The sequence below is a fragment of the Colletes latitarsis genome, chromosome 7 (assembly GCF_051014445.1).
Source record: "Colletes latitarsis isolate SP2378_abdomen chromosome 7, iyColLati1, whole genome shotgun sequence".
Lineage (NCBI taxonomy): Eukaryota > Metazoa > Arthropoda > Insecta > Hymenoptera > Colletidae > Colletes > Colletes latitarsis.
In genome coordinates, this window is record NC_135140.1 from 17,372,742 (window position 1) to 17,393,892 (window position 21,151).

Here is a 21,151-nt window from a genome sequence, read left to right on the forward strand (position 1 = left end):
CATGGTTTGTTGTGAAAAAATATCATTTACAATTTCTTCGAGCACCCATACGATTAATCAATGCTTGAATCAAGTCTATATAAAAGGAGATGATGTTTGACGTTGTTTGAGGAAGTAAAATGTTATTAAGGTATTCACCATGAGACTACGGGGGTAAGAAGACTTAGTTTGAGTATTGGAAGTCGTTGAATAGTGTTTGATGATGTTGGATGTGGTGTTAACACCATGCAACATGTATCTCGCGCGAACGGGTTAAACAGCAGCTGTCAAATTCTCGATAAAATTAAGCGTCCGGTGTAAAAGCCACGCGGAACGCAAGATTCCAATCGATTTACGACCCGACCGAGAGGACAGCTTGACGTTTATTCGACGCCGCGTTGTTCGCCAGAAATATGCATGAAATTCAGTCGAAACGCGTGCATTATGCCGCGGAATGGCAACGGCATCGAGTGTATTTCCGATAAACACACGCCGCGTGCACACGACCAAGAAAATGATTCTACGCCACGAACCTTACGTGCAACCGTTTCTGTTCCATTTATTCGGGACGCTGCAGAGGGCTGATTTAGCGACACAACCGTCCACTGTATATCGGCTCTCTGTATCGAGACTCGTTTATTGGTTTTGCGCCGAACGCCGACGGAAAATAACGGCGAATCCGTGCTGCTGACTATCCACAGTCGAACTCCTTTCCAATAGATTCTAACGGGTTGAAAAAATTCAGACAACAGGCCCAAAAGTCGATAAAAATTACCGCGAAAGATCGCGTTTGTATTTTAAAAAATTCGAAACGATCGACTGAATGACCGCCTTTCTAATGGGAATTTCCTCTAAACGATACTCGATATCCGTGGTCGAACACGGACACGCGTATCGCGATTACCAGGAAATCTTCCGTGAAACTGGGTCGCGACCTATTCACGGGAAGAGAAATTTCGCGGTTCGTCGAGGCTCCCAGGAAAAAATGCAGCCGGACAATTACCCGAGTAAACGAGCGGCGGCCAATTAACCGAAGATTCGTCGCGGTTTCCCGAACGACCAGAGCTAATTCGACTGGCTTACTTTTGTCGTTCTAGATCGTTAACGGTCCTGTTTCGTACGAATTGCGGGTAAATTATTTTTTGAGAAAGGGGGAGAAGGATTTTCTCATATTTTAACAACGAACACTTTGTTTATAATAAAACAGAGAGTTGTTCTCTGCGAGTATTAAAATACCTGCTGCCCAACGTGAAATTCTATCAGTTACCCGGGGACTATTCGCACCAACTGTACATCAGACGTTAGAATTGCATCTAAATTTGATGAAACGTTATTGTATAAACTTAACGCTCGGCGAGTTGGTGAAACAATGGCTTTTCTTTTCGTGGCCATCCCTGTGACAAGATTTCTGCTGCACTACGAGCGAGACCGTGAAGAATCGCGATCCACGGTCGGTCTATCATGGCGATCTCCGCGCCTCTAACTGCGCGAAAACACAGAGCGCGTCGGTGGAATTCATGCGATCGTCCAAAGCGTAGAAAGTATAAAATCCAAACAGCCGACACCGCCGTCGGGTATAGTTATTTGTTCAAAGGCGAGCGTGCCAGCGTTTCTCAGCCGTAATCGCGCACCGGAGGAACACACCTCTGCTCCGCCTTAATTTATTGCCGCCGCGCCGCTTCGAACTCCATTTATACTATATCATTACACTTTCCAGTCTCTTCCTCCCTCATTCGAGACGCGCAATTAACGATCGGCCTCTAAGTATGCAACGCGAACCGCGTGAGACCGTGGTCCGCGATACGTTACAGAGTGTCTCTTAACTCGTCGACGTGATGTATCGAACGATTTAACCCGATTTGCAAATACGTCTTCGGGACGTGAAAATTAGCCTTCGCTCGTGGTTTTCGCGTTTCCTTTCGACCGAGATAATCGTAGATTATTCCTCTACTAACGCAAGACTATCTCAAGAAAATCTCGGATGTACCGAAAATCTCGGATGTACCGAGAATCTCGTCAGAGCAGAGACGTTCCTTTATACAAGATATTCCAATTATTCACTGTATAAGTTTTCAATACGTAAACACCTAATGTTTCTCGTGCAACATTTGCCAACGTAGGCTTTCTTTATTTGCTTAACCAAGACATTATCGATCGATCCTTACGACTGTACTCCACCTACAACTTGTTGACACGTGATATTACAGTGGCTTCGTGTCAGAAAGTAATATTCAAGGCACACTGTCAGTTTTACTTTCCCCGTGATCGTGTCTCCCGGCTGGAAAGACGTTCATGACGTAAATACAATTTTATTAAAAAGTCGTCTGTCCATTTACTTTGCGACGCACGCGTTAAATCGATACGTCGAAAGGACGGCTGTAAAAGGGTTGATTCAGTTCGCAAGGACACGCGAAGCATCCGCGATATTGCTTCTTCCGACTACCTGTTCGCTTGTGTTTCTCGTACATTGGACAGGACGCAAAAAAATACCAGACTTTGTTTCCTATTTTCCTTTCTTTTTGCTCCCGTTCCGTGAGACTGGAACGCCTCGAATCGATCGCGGGGTATTAACATCCGAGACAAGTTTTTCGCTCCCTCGCGCATCACATTTCCCGGCCGCGCGATTAAACGTCTTCGACGGAGCGAGGCATCGACGTTGCGATGGAAACCAGGCCCGAAACGCTTGACGTCTCATCATCAGACGCAGCAATAAGAGGCGTTTCTGTCATCCCCGTAGCGAAAGATCGTTCCGTTCACAAGGGATGGTAATTTTCCGGCGGAAATGATATCCCGGACGGCGCTCCCGATAAGGCGAACCGCGTCTACGTTTCCTCGTTTCAGAAGGAACTCGCTGAAACGTTGGGGGAGAGCCTCGCGAAAACGGCGAGCATCTCGCTGCCAGGATGTAATGGCTGATGCGACTGGGTTCCACCAGACGACGAGTTCGTCCTGCGCTACCGATAATTGGAGAATCAGAACTGGCACTGGCTAATCGGAACATTGGGGACGAGAGTGGTCGTAGCATATTTCAGAAAATACTAGAATAGTTAACGACTGGACCATAGTGGTTGATTTGTCTAGATTCCAATAGACGCACAATGTATTAATCATACTTAGAAGATCATTGATCGGAATATTGGATGAAAATGGTCGTAATGGATTTGAGGAAAATACTAAACGGCTAGACCGTAATAGCACTTTACAAGTCACATGCCACTACATTAAGCACAGCCTGTTCCCCTCGTCTTTGCATTGAGTACAAACTACTCTTTCCATCCCCTATATTTGCTCAGTTCCAAGGAACAAGTCCGTAAAGGCGATCTCCTAATTGTTTCGACCGGCGTGTTTTCTCTGGCCCGTTTCACCCCCCCTCTCCCTTTCCCACCTCGACGCCATTATTTTCAACCCCGCCTTCTTCTATTCCAGGGAAACAATAACGACGAAATCGCTGCTGATACAGCCCCGGAACGGAAGTGAATTTCTACCCAGTGTATCTCCGCGATGCCGACGCGGAAAAAACCCGAGGGGGATTGAGAAGGAAGGCCATCATAACTTAATCCAGGCTTACGACCAAATTCCTTAAGAGCTCCCGAATCTCTCCGTTTGCCGTCCGATCGATCTCGCGCAGAGGCGTTTCGAAAGTCCAACGGGATACCTTGATTATGTCTCTGTTGCGGATCAACCGAGTTTTCGATTTTTATTTATCCGAAATTTATTATTATTACTATTATATCTTCGTGAAATTATTGCCAATGTATCGACGAGAACTTCCCGATGAAAACGAGCCCAAACACGACCTCTTTTAAATCATTTTTAATTCTAGGTACTACTCGAAGAAAGAAAGATTCCAACAGCCATCTTTTTTTCTACATGCAATAGTTCAAAGTTTTCCAATTTGTAACGCAGAATGGGATGCAAATGAGACCGTGTTTGGACTCTTTTTCATCGGGAGAACATCGCCAATCTATTGATAACGCTTGCACAAAGATACAATGAGAAGTAAACAATATAAATATTACGAAGAAACATATGCTAACTACATGATATTATTCTGGATAAAAATTTCTATTCCCAATGCTTGATCGAGTGATTATTAGAATCGGACATTCTCGGTAAGATTAAAACGAGACACCCTGTACGTACGACGCGGGTAATTAATCGATGGGTTCACCGCGGCTCGATCAAAGGGACACGAATAGAGTCTTCAACGTACTGGAGAAAGAGTTCGATAATGGCTCCGATGGAGTATTAGATCGCGGTGTAATTATGGTAATGCGTGTTGAATTGATAATGACCACACCGAACTTCTCCTTTTAGTGATGAAAATGCTGTCGAATGATCAACCGCGAACGAGAAATCGATTCCGTTGGTTAATTCGAACCGCTAGAAGTTTACGTGGAAGGTGCTTCGAGCCGGAATACATTTCCGCAAATAGAAAAGTCTCTTTTGTCCGATATCGAATACTCGGAATGTTCGATTCAACTTCTTGCATCCTGTGCAAAAAAAAAAGGAGGAAAACTTGGCTTCTACTTTGGCTTCGCGAACTTTTTCCAAAAAATGTTGGCTGACTTCGTCGTCGGAGAAAAGTGGTCCACGGTATTGTATCGCCGCCCAGTGGCCTTTGTCAATTTAGCGGCGAGAGCAGGCGAAGAAAAATCGGGTAGACGCAAAGAAGAGGAGGGCGTTGATGGGCGCAGCTCAGAGAGCCCTCTTACCAGGTCCACGTCGCTTGTTTTGACAGACGCCAAAGATATACGTATGTATTTTGTTTGCTCATCTTTTGAACGACCCACTTCCCTTTCATTCTCCGCCTACCTCTTCCGCCCTCCTTGTCCTGACTGTCATCCTGTTCGATCCTCTAATATCTCGTCGCAGCGGCTGCACTTATTTTCCTTCAGGCCGCTGCCCACATAAATCTTATTCGCGCTCAACACCCGCGCATCATCGCCCGCCAGATTCCCGGCCGTGAAAAATAAGCGACAGGGACCGTCCCACCCCGCAGAAATATTGCCTCCCTCTTTATCCCGTGATCGTTCAACGATGAAATCTTAAAGCGCCAATCCACACTTCCGATCGTCGTCTCGCAGACGGTATTACGATGCTATACAGTCCGCCATGGCAGTTTGCCGCGGACGTGAAACGCGAGTATCGAGAAAGTTATTAGTAATATCGAGAGACACCACGAGGGAAAATTCAGTGTATTATGAGACGCGTTGTTTGGGCCACGCGAACGATGCGCCATCTTTGGTCGGGTGCATAACTGTCACGTGACTGTTGCAAACTTCAATCTGGTAGCCATTACCGTGCGTGTTCGAACTGAACGATCCGTCGATTCGAATCCTTTTACGTTGACACTCGTATCGCGATATATTTCCTCGTAACGATGAAATTTATTCGAATAGATGCTTCTTATACCTAGACTTAGTAAACATACTGTTTTGTAGGTGATGGTATATAAGGAAATTTCTAGGTTGTTCAGTTATTTCTTACTGATAATACGAAGGCAGTTTTCGTTAAAGTATTAAGTAATTAGACGTTTTGAGATCTGTTCGGATGGAAAACTCGAACGACAAAGAAACAAAACAACTATTCCCCCGAAGGGAACTTTCTCGGCGTTTGACAAAAGGCAAACCAGGGTGCGAATATAAAATTGAACGCGCAACGGACGGTCGCTCAAGGGTCAGAATTCCGGTGCGATTGATTTAAAAATGTCGTCCCGTGGGGCGTGCGATCCGTCACCATGGACCGATTCACACGGTGACCCCCCACCCTCCTCAGGTGCGGTATCGCGGCGCACTCGACGCGATTCGCGCCGAATAACAAAAGCTTTTCGGGGCCTTTAGAGCGTGGAATCTCGCGCGGTTCTCGACAGGCGGTCCGTATTGTCCGAAAAATGTAGAGCGCGGACGGAGGAAGCCGAAAGCGAAGCAATATAAATGTTAATGGCACCGGACGTGGGGCGAAAAAAATAATTTAAAAGGGAGAACGGAGGAACGAAGACGTTGCGCGTGTTTCAACGGCGAAACCGCGGGGAAAATGCATGGAAATGTCTGCCCTTGCGACTCTGTTATCCTACGCTTTCTATCTTCCTCCCATCAACAGCCTCCACGCGAGGCGGTAATAAAAGAAATAGATACTGTACTCGGGGTAGAATACATTAACCGCCCAAGGTCGCTTCTCTTAGCGCAAACCCCACTTTTTGGCTAGTTTGCCTTTCAAATGCACGCAAAATAATACTATTAACTTTCAAGACAGTCCATCCGAACTATACTTTTGTATAATGTCGAATCTACATCGAAATAAAACAATGACCACCGGATTATCTTTCGTAGTTTTCGTAACAAGACATCCCATCGCCGATAGCGCGTCAATAGGGACCCCTTCGGTGGCGGGGATGGCTACCGTTCAGTTAACCGAACATCGATGTACTCGAGCAAAAAGTAGAGCAAATCAGCCTTTATAGAAGCAGTGGTCTCGCGCGAGGCCATGTAACGGAACGCCGCAATAAATTTCGGCCACCGAAGCGACCATGGGCAACATTTTCGCCTGACTTGCGCGTCCCTGCCACAGAAAAAGAATCCTCGCCACCTCTTCTCCCTGGCCACCTCCCTCCCTCCCCCTCCTTCCTCGCCCCAGCCCCACTCTACCCTCTTTGTCCGTCTCCGAGCTTCCTCCCTTCGACTGACACTTACGATCTTTTGAGAGTCGCGTCCACCCCCGCACACCTTTTTCATTTGCATGCACCACGTGATTCATGCGCGTCGAGGCGGACGCTCAGTCTCGCCCCCTGGGGTGGAGGACACGATCCAAAAGTCCAGGGGCGTTCCGCGGTGAAAACCGCGATGTTCTACATCATCCTACCACCGTCCCTGCCCCCTTTCCCGTTATTTACGTTCCCGTGGCTCGCCTCTCGCGCCGAGATTCCGGATATTCCTTGAAGAATGCTGCAACGCCGATGCTCGGGAGGGTCGTGTACACGGGACTAGGAGCGCGAAAGTTACGATCAAAGCAGCCATGTGGATTTATTTCTGGCCCGAGAACATACGCGTGATGTGACCCGGCGATTCTTTGTCCCGTGTATTTTGCACTCGATCGCCCGTTTCGGCATTATTCTGCATGAAAGTCTAGTACCCGACTACAGTAATGATTCGTAAAATGAACGTCGCTCCGGGGTTATTCATCTTTCGTACAGCGGAGGCGAAATTCGATACCAGAACTTCGCGCTTCACTGGCTCCAAGGGGCATCCCCCCAGTTGAGTGGGATAGAATGTTCAGTTTACGAGTCACTGGTGTTCATTTTAAGAATCATTACCGTTTATGTCTTGAATTTCAGCTGCTAAACACTCAATGTACACTAAAATAAGTTAACTTTGATAATATGCCGCACTTTCTTGACATCAATCGATACTTGGGACTGTCAAATCTTTCAAGCTCAGGGGCACTCCAAAACGATTCAAAGAGCGTCGTAAATTCAGAGATTAGCCGAACCGGCGCAACTTCTTATCGAGTGTACCGGGATACTCATAAAAGAGGAAGGAACGATCGACTTTTAATCGAAACGTTTAAACGACCGTAAAAGTCCAAGCGCGCGTATACGTGCGTACGTGAATATCCCTTCCCCCCGTTCGAACGATAATACTAATGCACGAAATTTAACGCGACGAAGGGTAATTGAGCGGAAACATTTTCCGAGGGAATACTTCGGCAGTCGTTAACGTTCTGGCGGATTAGCCCTGGTCGATAATCTCGTAAAATGTGCCGTTCTAACCGTCGGGGCACCCTTCAACAGGTTTCACCCAATTGAAAATCCGAAATCTGACGATCCCGAAACGGGTTCCGCTCGCGGTTCCGTGCAACGCGACCTGGAATCTCCATGGGCGCATAATCCTCTGACAATGGCCCCTCTAAACGGAGATTTGTCCGCTGACAGCGGCGCCCTTATGCTCACGGATCGACATCCTTTGACTAAATCGACCGTGCCCCCCTCACGGTAGCCGTGAGACCTAAGTCTGATTTATATCAACGATTTCGGGCGAACTGCACCCCCCACCTCCCCGGAACTTCTTCGCCAGAGTGCTCTTTGCTATTAACGTTCCTAGGTCAGGTCTGGGTTAGGATCGCGAAACAGTTGCAAACATCTTGCTTCTCGAGATACCAGACTTTTCTGGGGCGGTCTTTTAACCGCAGCCACTTTATCGAGTACGAAAAGATAGCTCAGGATGAACGTAGACATTTAAAAAAAATTGTTTTCGAAAGTTCAAGACATATTTCGTGCATGGTGAACGGATCATTTCGATCGAACACACATACATTACCCTGGTAAAAGATTCGTGAAAACGGTATCCCTCGTATTTGAATAATTTTTGATATTAGTTGTCATCGTTCCGATACGCAATGTAGTCGTCTTTATAGCCTCCCCCGGGGATTAATTACCGTCGGAATTATTCAGGACGATCGAACAAATGAATTTGGTATTGCCGAGGCATCATAAGCGACCGCGTGGCCGATGAAACGGCCAGATAAAAAGGGGGACCACCGGGCTGCCGGAGCGATCGGTCGGAATTTTAAAACGTGTCCGTGCATAAAAAGACACGTGTAAACCGGCGGGAATAAAATATTCCAGAAAATTCGGAAATAATCGCTGCCCCGATGCGCGGTCACGTGCCGCGCGTCCGCCCGCTGCTGTTTCTAATTAATTCTGAACGTCGGCCTGTAAAAACGCACCATGGCCGCGAAAAACGGAACGGATGCGTCCGTGAAAGAGCAGCCGGGCTCAGGACACGCGCAGCAGGAGTTCATTATACTGGAATCCGAAAAAGGAAGGACGAGGGACAGAAAAGAAAGGGGGGATGGACGTACGTGAAGAAATGCAGCGACTTCTTTCGGGACCGATTCTTTGTTTGACCGGTCGCTTGTCACGCGTCGAGGAAACCCATTAATTTCCGCGTAAAAACAGACCCCTTAAATTAAATTGGGGAATCCGCACGGACGATCCGTCTCGTCGAGAACAAGACGAACGAGAGACGCGCGAAAGAGATCGCCATTAAATATTACGAGTTAATGGAGAAGCGGATAATCGACTCTCCGTTTATACGACTCCAAACACGAGAAAAACGAATCGCTGCGAATGCTTGTTTTGGGCAATCCTGAAAGTACAGTAATGATTCTTAAAATGAACGTGATTCGTAAATTGATCGTTTCTTCGTTGCGTATAAATATCAGCTGGTGTCGCATTTCACCTCCGTTGTACGAAAGATGATCCGATCTTGGGGCGATGTTCATTTTACGAATCATTACTGTAGGTTCAGAGAAAACTTAATGATTTCTGAGAACATATCTTCTAGTTTTGGCTACCCTTCTAATGATGTCATAGTGTACCTTCCTGTCGTATGGTCTTTTGGTGTTCCACTGTTGTCCTAAGCTACAAACGTGTTTTAGAGCAATCCTCGTTAACGCAAGTAGGTGCGACGAAGATGACTAGGTGATTGTGATCTAACAATGGTAGAATAAGAACCTAACCACAGACTCTAGAGCCTAGACTAAGAGCTAGATCCAACTCAGATTCTAGTCTAAAACTTTGACATAACCCTAACTCTAGCTTCCGAGAATGAGCTGAAGCATCTAGCTTCGTTAGGGAGTCAAACGTCGCATTGTTACTGCCGCGTGACCTACATTTGTCTACTCGAGTTACCAATATTCGCGTCACGGATGCTGATCAACCAGACAATTAAAAAATTATCGATGACTACTAGAGTCCATAACGATTTCCAACGATTCAAGCCCCTTGAATTAAGGAAAGGTTTCGAGTCGGACGATACATCTCGTCGCGAATGCAGAGGCCAGCAATTAAATATTACGAGACAATGGAGCGTGCTCGGTTGAACGCGTGGCAAAATGGTCGATCGATTCCGGGGGACAAAAAGAAAGAGCCCGACGATCATTTGTCAGCGAGAGACTCCGATGGCGGTACAATATCCCCAGAGAAATTCGAGGACTTTTAAATCCTAGTAACGTGAAAAAATGCAGCCAACCCTCGCCCCCGTCCGATAATTCTTTGTTTGACCTGCGCACTCTTGCGTCGTGAAAAACCATTAATTTCACCATCAGAATGGACCGGACAGACCTCAGGTAGGAAATCGTGCCGGCCAGACATATCGACACCCTTCCCTGAATTCCGATGGAGGCTCCACAACCGTCTAATGGAAGTTTCGCCGGGGCTCGATGAAAGTGCACTCGTAGGTATGCTCCAAACAGACAACAATAAAAGAAAACTGACGGAAATGCTCGGCGAAGAGTACAGGGATCGGCAAAACACTTGCTGCCGTCGAGCCACCGGAGAGGTTTCTTCCAGAAAAACGCGTCGACGACGAGATTTCGCTCGATCCTTTTCCACGGAAAAAGATGATGCGTAACTTCGTCCCGAATATCCCCGTGTCATAGGGAAACAGTGACAGATCAAGTTTGCGATTCGATGACATTTTTTCATTCCTCGTTCAAGTAACGAAATAGAACATACTACTTGAATAGAAGAGCAAATAAAAGGGTTGACGTATCCCTTAAAGTAAACAAGTGGCACGGATCGATTGCGTCTAAATCGTTAGGCAACTCTAATGAACATTTGTGCAAAGTTTTGTGTGTTTTATAATATGTATAATAATTACGTTCGATCGCAATTGTCTCAGACACGAAGAGAAACTTTTCGATGATACTGTACAACCACCTAGTAGTTTCGACGATACTAATTACAATACATCTCGATCAATCCGCGCTATATAATCGGCCGTAATTGTTGTTTGAGTGGTGATTAATTGTCCAGTGCCTGTGCGTGCGCTGAGAGGCGCGTTACGCACGACAGCTCGCCGTGTTATTATAAATAATAATGCTAATCATCCTTTAGACATTCCGTTTATCATAGACTTAATTATAGATCGGTGGATTAATTACAGCGTTGAGAGCCCGTGACAGGCGAAGACTCGACCATTACGGCACGCCAGGGCCATCTCTTCGAGCATTTAGAACAGTTTAAGCATCTTTTTAGCGCCCGGTAAAATTAACATAGGCGGTTCTCGTCCATCGAGCAGCTTTGTCGCGTTCGTTCAATTTGCACGAGCAATCCGCAGTACGGAAAACGAGGACGCGTTTATGAGAGCTGTTACGCTTCGACCGTTACCCATTCTTTGCATTAATAGACCTATTTGCGTTTGTTTAGATTGGGACGACAGGAAAACGACGCGCTTCCAGATCCAGATAAACACGATTCCTGTTTAGCAAAATAGCGGCTAATTTGTTTGCCGTTGAAATTACTGTGCAACAAGGTCGATCGCATGCAAAAGTAAACGATGCACAAATTACTGATTCGTTTCTGAATATCATCTACCAGAGGCAAGCAGAACTCTTGTCTAGATAATTAGATTTCTATCTTTTATTCGAATAAAATACTGAGTACCGAATACCGAATACCGAATACCGAATACCGAATACCGAATGCCAAATACTAAGTAGTATGTACCAAATACCAAGTATCGATGATCAAATACAAAGTATTTGGTGCTGAATACCGCGTAGCACGTATCGAATACAGAGTACTCGGTGCTGAATACCGTGTAGCACGTATCGAGTACAGAGTACCCGGTACAAAATACCGTACGTCAAGCGTCGAATACCGAATATCAAAAGGCGAATTGAAACTAAATACCGTGAATAACTCTGGATACAAGCTGCGGGGTAGCCGATACGTTAGAGGAATGCTGGTGCAGCGAGAAATAACGGAAAATTCTTCCGCGAAGAATCGAAGGTAAAGCAACACGGACGTTCGACGCGATTAGAGGTATCCTTCGCAAACTTCGTGCAGCATACGTGCGAGGAATTCGAACACTGCAGGCACGGGGATGCGTGCCAGGTCCAGAGACAGCGGGGTTTCGCGGCTACGTACACCTAAACGAAGCTACGTGAGACTCGCTCGAAGGCGGCGTAAAATATTTGCGGTTAGCCGAGCGTTTCCCCGGTTCTGCGGCAGCAAAATGCAGCAACTACCGTCCGACGGGCTACCATATACCATGCCCACCCCGAGTATTATACACGACCGTGGAAAATAACTACGAGATGAAAACCGCTGAAGTACTCCGAAGCCACCGCCAACGATGTCGAGGCTAATTTCTCGATCAACAGCCGTTCGAACAACAAAACCAACTACATAGTTTCATAATGATAGTATAAATGTTTCATACTTGGTACGCAACGTTCGATGCTAACGATTTCCTATTCGATAATCTACTATCCAGCACTCGGTATTCGATATCCGTTAATTGGTATTGGACATATTGTATACTAAGTATGGTAATCTGTACCTAGTGTACAGTACCGAAGATTCGTAATTTAATAGTCCCTATCTGCCACGTGGTATTTGGTAAACGGTACTCGGTATCTATTCGGTATTCCACGTGTGATACTCGGTATTCAATACTGATGGTACTGGCTGTTCAGTGTTTGATATTGGGCACACGGTACTCGACATGTGGTACTTGGTACTATTCGGTATTTGGAGAGACCTAACTGGGTTCCTATACCCCTAGAAGTGTCAATTAGGGGATGTTCCATAAAGGTTCAGTATCCACTGCTTGGTAGCGTACATTTATCCAACAACTCCGACGCACCGTACGAAACGTGACGCCGAAAACAGCAACATAAAACGCGCGCGGAGGGCCATTTTGCCAGCTTACGCGACTACACCGACCCTGGCTGACGCGCAGCAGTTTCACGCCGCGCGAGCAACTATGCGGGCTACCACATTGCACTCGAGGAATCCGAATGGAGGGCTGCGTGTGTTCCTCGATTTCACGCGTCGGCAGGCATGGGACATCGCGACGAAAAAATTTAATTACAATTCGAGGGTCCAAGAGCAACGCGACGCTGCGGTGTCGCGAAACCGTGGCGCCTCTCCTTTCAGCAGTCTTTCATTCCAGGGATAATCGACCAGGCCAACGCGTCTCCCGTTGCCCCTTTGAGCGCGGCAAATCGGATTAATTTGGATCATTAGCTTGCTTATCGCCTGATGAATTTTATTAAGCCCTCGCAAGAAGAATCTCGAAGGAGCGCGAGTCGGTTCTCAAAGAAAGGAAGGCAATTTCAGGGCACCGAGGCGAGTCGCCCGGGCGAGTTCGAGTTAATGTTTCGAGCAACTTTTCAAGGGGTTCGTTCCACGGGTGCTCCTTGGAAAAATCGAGTTACACAGGCTCGCGAGCTATCGATCGCCGGGTTCTCCTGTCCTCCACGTGGCACACGCTGGATATTTACGGTCGCTGAAAAACGCGTCGACCATATTTCTCAGTGAGGCGTAGGCCAAATGTTAGGCGACGCCGAACGTTACTTGGGAAAACACGGGGCTTCCTCGAACACTCACGCAACCCCGGCCACGATTGTTTTCCTTGCCGCGTGTTGTTTGCGCAGCTTAATCGAAAAATCATAAGCGCCCTCCACGGATTACTATTGCAGACTATTACCCGAAAGGGTTCGCGCTACTGGAAAAACATATAATCGATCTTCTGTTTGTTCGTAGACTCGAGTGTATCGCAAGAAAAACCGATCGCTACAAATGCTTATTTGAACAACCCTGATTGACGCAAGAAGCTAAACGGCACGATATGGGCTCATTGGATGACCAGGTGTTTCTGATCCGGCTATAAATCATCGCCCAAACGGTTAATAAACCGGGTACGTTCTACGCGAGGATAAATTAATGGCCGACGGATCGAAATATTCCGAATGCGACTGTAATTTCGCGCCGTCGTTTCTCGAGAAACCGTCGTAGCCGGCGAAGTCGCTCTGAAGTTGTAACGTCGGTACGCAAAAACGAAAACGACCCGTATTAGTTGGCAGCTGGATCGTTCCGAAACGAAAGTTCGAACGCCACGTACCACTCGTCAAACTTCCCCAGCGCGGCAAACGTCGTTAAAAAGTGAGATCGAGGATTTCCGCGATACGCGGCCGGAGTTATTGCAACAGCTTCTGAGAGCCGGATGGCTTCGTTAAAACTAGCCACTTGCGGGTCGCATCGCACACGGAGAAGCACGCGCGCGAACCATAGCAACCCCTGGAGATTCGCTGGAAACTCTGATGGCCCGTGTCACTACCAATCGATGTACCTACACTCGTGTATAACACGAGACTGTTTAGCTGTCCGCAGACCGCAGATTTAGATGGGGTTACGAAGAGGGAAATCTGGCCGCTCGAGTCCCTAATTATCTTGACATCGGGTTGCTACGGCCAAACAGGTAGGACAGTGATTCTCAACGGGCCTGCAAACTTTGAACAGGATTACCCTGGAGGAAGAATCTCCCCAGTTTGTAAATCCTGCTTACGCTCAATATTATATCAATAGAAAATTCGAAATCCCTATATCGATTGCTATTGCACCGATCTAAACGCGATTCTAATTGCTCTTTTCTCTGTGTGTTTGTGATGTCCTTACAACTCCCATTTGTGTTCAGTTGCTCTTCGTGTGTCGAGCGGAAAGTATAGGCTATTTAATTCCCAGAAATATCAAACCAAAATCACGATTTTGATCTCAAACTAAAACTAATAACGGCAATGCATTGCGTAAACGTAAACAGCGGAGGGGTTAACGACCCTATTAGTCGAATTCGATGCGAAAATCGTCGCTCGAAAGCGATGATTATTATCTGGTCGAACGCGATCAAAACAAAAGCGACGGGGAGCGAGGATAACGCCTCGATCTCCACTAAAACAAACGAGTATAGGGACACGCGAGAAAAGAACCATTTCGAACGGAAATTACGTATTCCATGTGTCGAGCTTTTTGCGTTTCTTTCGCGACAGTGTTTTCGTGCCAGCGCGTCGGCAATAATGTATTTCGAGGATTTAATTATTCGCGGTATCCCTTCGCCTGCCGACGGCATATTAATCGTATGCTAATCGATCGTCATTAATGGTCCCCGTTACAGCGGGTTTACCGCGGCGCAACCTCGATCGCCGCGAAGGAAAACAAGAAAAGGAATCTCCCCCCAACCCCCCAACCCGCACCCTGCTCGTTTGATAAATTATTTTACTCGTCCGTGATCTTTTATCGGGGATGCAACGCGTCGCGAGTGAAATTCTCGCGCATCGATATTCTCCTTCTAATTTATGGCCGTCGAATGACGGGAATAATTACTCGTTCCCGCTGTGGGAGTAAGGGAGATCACCGAGAAAGAGAGAGAGTGGGACTGAAATGTTCAAGAATAAGGTTTCGTGGAATGTCTGTGGAGGAACGACTGAATCGTGAGAGTCTTTAAGCACGATACTTAATCTACGGTGCGGTTTTCAAGGAGTTTGTTTAAATTAAAGACTGAATATCAGGAAATTAACGATTAAATTATAAATTAAAAAATGACCCAACGTAGGCGGTTCTACGTTAACAAATACATCGAAAACGTGGAATACATTTTTCTCGTAGGGCGCTTCGTTTTCAAGGAAATCCGTCTTGAAAGTCCGTCAACCGCACACGTGCTCCAAACAGTTTCAAGTGTAATTTTCACTAAAACTAAGCTTCCTACGGACAAATTCTATTGCACGTTTTCGATGCAGTTTTACGAGTAGATTAAGATATGGTCGTAAATATCTTCGATAAGGAGCTCTTAAATCGGACCTGCACGCAGAGGAACGCGGCTCAACTTCCGCGTTCAATGATTTTACAACACCATGGGGCTGAAGTATTTTCGAGTCGCAAATTATGGACATTCGCGCGACGTAATACTGTCCATCGCGATATCATCGATAAAACGCGGAACGACGGCGGCCTTCGAGGACGCGATATCCTTGACGTTTTATTCCTGCGACCGTTGTAACGCGTTTTATTGTCGCCCGTTGCGTTTTTATTGCACCCCTTCAATCCCCGCCACTCGAGGAAATGCAAAACTATTAAACCGGCGTTCCTCCGGCCGTCCCACCGCGAAGAAATATGTGAGCGAGCGACCGAGTGCTTAACGACCGACGTTCAATTCTCTTTCTACGCATCGACATTCGACTGAAAGCAATTTCATTTAAATTACACTTCTTGTCGCGGTTCGATTCGTTCGAGAGAGCGGCCGCGCACGGGCCACGAGTTTATCGGGCCGCGAAGCTTGGATCCAATTGTGTTTCATCCACCTTGCAAAAACGGTTGCTCGTCGTCGCGGGAAATGAGACGCGTAATAACGCGACAGTCGCGCGACTCACCTATCTCTTTCAACAGATATGGTTATGAAACACTATGCTTGCGTTAATGTCAGGTCGAATCGCCGGAAGTAGCGATTTTCTCAATAATTACAGTCCAAATCGAGAGTCGATCCGAATGAAGATCAACGATAAGACGACCGGAGTATTATAGATTAAATTATAGAGTAATTCCCGTTTTCAAGCGACAATTTTTACCCTCGAATCAAGAACTGCAATCTCCCCCACTGTCGACGTTCATTCAGCAAACCACCGACTCGCGTGAGCTTATTTGGTCCCCTTATTGCGAAGCAGTTGAACGCTTGACTATGATGATTCTTGAAATGAACCCCAGACGTGATTCGTAAATTGAACATTTGATGTCGAATTTCGTCTCCGCTGTACGAAAGATGAACATGCCGATCCCGGAACGATGTTCATTTTATGAATCATTACTGTAAATGTTCCCCGTTCAATAGTTGCCCTGGATTTACCGGGCTAACCTAGCAATTCTTACCTTAGGAGAGGTCAGTAGCAGTTATAATACTTAAAAAAACTAGGTTCCTGGTGAAGAAAGAAAAGAACTGAAAATGGGCTTACAGTTTTTCGGCGAGGAGCAAAGTGGCCAGGTTCCCAGGTATCTGCGTGAGCCCACGATGAGAGCAGTCGACTTCTTGACCGGTACACGTGCACAACCAAGGGCATCTAACACTGTTCATGTCCTCCATCGTCCCCCCTAAACTGCCAAGACCGAAGTTACTGAGGGCGGTACCGTGAGAGGCGCCACCGCCCAGCACGGACAGGACCAGCAAAAGTCCCCAGGCGCAGACCACGGAACCGCAGCTGACACCTAGCAAACGCAGCGACCAGGCCGGCGTCATGGCACGTGTCATCGCCAAGACCTTCCGATTAATGTCCTTCACAGCACGATTGGGCCCCTCGAGGATTTTAGCAATGCTCCCGGCACGGCTCTTCGGCAGAATATTGTTTGGATCGTAGAGGCTGAAGCAAGCCGCCTCGGTGCTGGTTATCCGACCGACGTTGATGCCCGGGTAGACGCAATTGGGCGCCGGCTCAAGGAACGAGGATATCTCGAGCCCCTCAGCGGGTGGGCAACCGAGGATCCTTACCGGCTCGAGGATCGGGTCCTGTTCCAAACGTATGACTGAGCACTCGAGCTCATTCGCCGTCAAATCCCTCGAATTCTGATTCTGTCTTTCCGTGGCTTTACCTCGCGACCTGTCCCGCCTTCGACCATGAACCCGGCACGATCGATTGGAATTCCTTCGCGTGCCCTCCGCTTGATGCCTTGAAACGGCAGCCGGCTGCACTCTCTGTCTATGCGCCGGGCAGTGTCCTCTTCGTTCGATCGTCTCGACGCTATCGGGCAACGTCTTCCTCGGCCGTTTCGAACGGACCTCCGAGCTGTCTATCAACTGCAGATCCAACGCGGCGCTGGCTACCTCCTGGTGACGCCACTGGTGGACCAACGCTGGCGTCTCGTTCAACGTTACGTTGCACGCGATCCTCCCTTTGCAACCCTTCGATTCCCTGACGCTCGATTCGTCCACCGTGAGGACCTGTCCAGCATCCGCCTCCGCGAGACCTGGACCACACGCGGTGCCGAGGTCCTCCCTCGACGATTCGATCCTCCCGCCGTTCCCCTCCGCCTCGGTCTTAGTAACGGATACTGAGGATGGTCGCTCGTAACCTAGACCATCCAGCTGGCCCTTTCGGGGGCCGTGCGCGTGGCCCCCCTCTCCTTCCAGAAACCCCTCCGACGAGCTGTTGTACACCACTAACGGCACCACCCGTTCCTGCGCATCCTGGCCGACCGCTCTCACTGACTTTATCTTGACGCTGGTCTCTGCCCTAGTATCTGCCGTACCCGATCGGGTACGTGATCCTCGCCGTGGAACGGGCGTCCACGAACGATACACCGAAACTCATTTACCAATACTCAAATATGCTGGATCTCACCCGCGTTTCCTCTACCAGAGCATCAAACTTCCTAGGAGGCGATCGGTTTTCCTTCGTTGGGTTATGCAGTTACACGGGCATTATAGGCGACAAGTCCGTCGATTTGCCTGCCGGTTGATCCACTAACTTGACGCGGCACTGATGCATCACCTGGAAAGAGGAAAACGGTCGCGTTAGCGGATACAATTTATCGTAGGAACATTATTTTCAATAATTTTATTCCGTGTTGTTCGACTAACGAGCGGCTCGTCGCGCACGGCTCTCGGCGGATATTTAGGCGCGCGATGTGTCACGGAAGTTGTTCGAAGCAAGGTACAGGCCTCGCCGCAATAAAGCCGCAATTCAGTGAGCTGGATGGGTGTCTTCCGCGCGCGCATAATATACGTTCCCCATCGGCGGAAGTTGAATGCGTTCTAGATAGAGCGCGCCACTGTCGCTCGCAAGGAAACGACGACGGCCGCGATACAACGGCAGACAATTTTTTTCCGCCCTCGTGCCCGTACGCGACACAGAAAAATACATCTTCCGGGGTGTAAGCAGATGCGCCAAGACGAGCTCGCGTCTCGGACGAGAAGTAGCGGAGAGAAGAAGAAGAAGCCGAGAACCGAATGGCGCAGCCAGTTACAAAGAGAGGAACTCGGCCGCTGCAATATCGGAAGTACGAGAAAAATATGCTTTCGAAGCACAATCAAGGACTCGAACGCATTCCATGCACAGCCGTTCGAGTTGCGAGGCATATTGGAATTTTCCCCCGACATTTTCTTTCTTTGCGCGCACACGTACACGCGCGCACACCGGTCTCCCTCTATCTGCCACCCCGTTTTCCTTCTTTTCTACTTGTCTGCCCAGGGAACGTGCCTCGAACGAACGTACGTGATGTCTCATATACATGTTGCTACCTCGTAAGTGCCCCCGGATACGTTTCCACGATTTATCACTACCTGGGAACACCTGGAAATAGAATGTCTGCCGCGTCCACTGCGCGAAATAATACGTGCCACCGGCTCTACGAACTAAATCTCCGGCCTCGAATTTCAATTTTTACCAAAGTAATCGAGGAAGGGTACTATTATTCCGACGTCTCGTCTAGACTCTAGCTTAAATACAGAGTGCTTCGAAAAATAAGGAATGCGAGAACTTGCGAGAGAGGCGAAGGGTTGAGTGTCCCTCTGGCGGCGAATGCGGGAACTCACGGGGTTCTTCGCTTCGGAATGTTCCATCCTCAATTTCTTTGTTTCTTTCTGTTCTCTTTCTCCGTATCGGAAACATTCCGCGCAAGGTACAATTTTTCCATTATCGCGAGAGAAGGCGTCCTTAAAGGACATCGTGGGCGAGAGGAGATCCGTTAATAGGAAGCGCGACAAAGCGCGGCAGAATATGAAAGAAGCCCGTGTCGTCGCGGCGGCGACTAGCGTCGGGCATTGAAATTCGTCGAAAATCTAATATTCCCTTCGAGAGGCGGGACAGGGATCGATAATTCGATTAGCAGTAGTCGACACCGAGGACAGTTAGGCGGGACGCTTCCTCTGTAGACACTCTCGCCACGCTCGAGTACGGTTAAAGTAGCTGGCCCTCGATAGGACAGTGTGGGGAGGGTGGACGGAGAGGGGGTGGTGTACACCACGCACGTATAATATTCTCGAGCACTCTCCTACAGATAATGTCGAGGCCTGGCCTGCCTCTGATGTCGAAGTTAAGACGCAGGGAGGTGAACCCTGTTCGAATACGACGCGAGAGCCAGATCGACGAGGACTCCTTGTTCTCCTCTCTCTCTTACTCTGTTACACGGGTGCTCAGCATTAATTAATAACGTTAGCGCGTATTAATTGACGCAAAGTAGCGTCGGTCGATGTTCGAAACTTTTTCCTTTGCCTCGTCGCTTCAACCCTTTCCCAATACGTCACGCATAAAGCGTGAACAAGATGACAGAGGCGAAAAGGGTGTGGGGGGGAGGGAGAAGGGCGAAAAATCGATCGTTTCTCTCTCTTCGGCCCTTCGCTGGCCAAGTGTAACGCGCCTGTGCGTGCACTTGATGTAATTAGGAAAATTATACGTTAGAATAAATTGCGTTCGCCGTACCCCTTAGAGGAAACGTATATTCGCAACCTGAAAGAGGTAGGTAGGGGGTTCGACGAGAGATATTGGATAGAGGCTAAGTCTCGTCTTTCGTCGACTCGCGTGTCAGCGGAATAATTGGTAGGGCAAATATTTGACTTCTCCGGTCCATTGATTGACACTTCAACGCCCCCTCCCCCTCGCCCTTCGGTATCCCCGCGTCGACTATAATCACGTGATTCCGTGCACGATTCGACGAGTTTGTTTCCCTTTCTTTTTAACAGACTGGCCTGGTCGGTGTTTGGAAAGTGTATTAATGCTTTTAAAATTCCTAGTGCAAACAATAGTTCGTCCGATGCATCTCCCCCGCCCCCCCGTTCCTCGTGAAAAAGGGCAGAAGGGACAATATTGACAGAGATCCCGGGACGCCGCGACCCCCTGCAACGCTGCGATTCGGATCCACCGTCCGCCTTTAAGGCGGTGCAAAACGAGAAGCGGGACATATGCTGCAGCTTTTAATGAAATTGACTGGGCAAACTCGCGACGCGTTCTGTCGCATCGTATCCGCCACGGCGGCGCTGGTGTTCCTTAAATGCAGCTTGAGGTAAACGACCATTCTGCCGAGCAATCGTTGGTCCGTAAATGCGGGAAACGTGCAAATTAATATCGGGCCTGGATATCTTCGAAACACGTACGCCATAAGAGACCTGCCCATGTATCGACTAAATTATATTTCCCGTGGATGCTACAAAGTGTATTCGACGTGCAGGCGGAGTGTGTGACGTGCAAAGAAGAAGCGGGGAATCCCTTTGAGCCGACGATGGAAGGGAGCGGGAAAATCAGACGGCTCCGGGATAGCCAATACAAGTCCCGACCCCGGAATATTGCGTTCTTATTGTAATATATTTGTAAGCCACTTCGACAGACAATTTCATCCGTGGCGTATGTG

The 21,151-nt window shown here is 48.1% G+C and overlaps 1 protein-coding gene across 3 annotated transcripts in view; it reads right to left on the reverse strand.

The window, feature by feature from the left end:
- The window catches only part of Sli (slit guidance ligand), a 405,923-nt gene extending 387,816 nt beyond the window's left edge, over positions 1-18,107 (reverse strand). For 2 of the 3 annotated variants that reach the window (XM_076768185.1, XM_076768184.1), the window contains exon 1: positions 16,768-18,107. In XM_076768185.1, coding sequence (XP_076624300.1) covers positions 16,768-17,060 — 293 coding nt within the window. In that variant the 5' untranslated portion in view covers positions 17,061-18,107. The remainder of the gene's footprint in view (positions 1-16,767) is intronic. The other variant, XM_076768186.1, reaches the window with a different exon arrangement.
- Between the last annotated feature and the right edge of the window lie 3,044 nt (positions 18,108-21,151).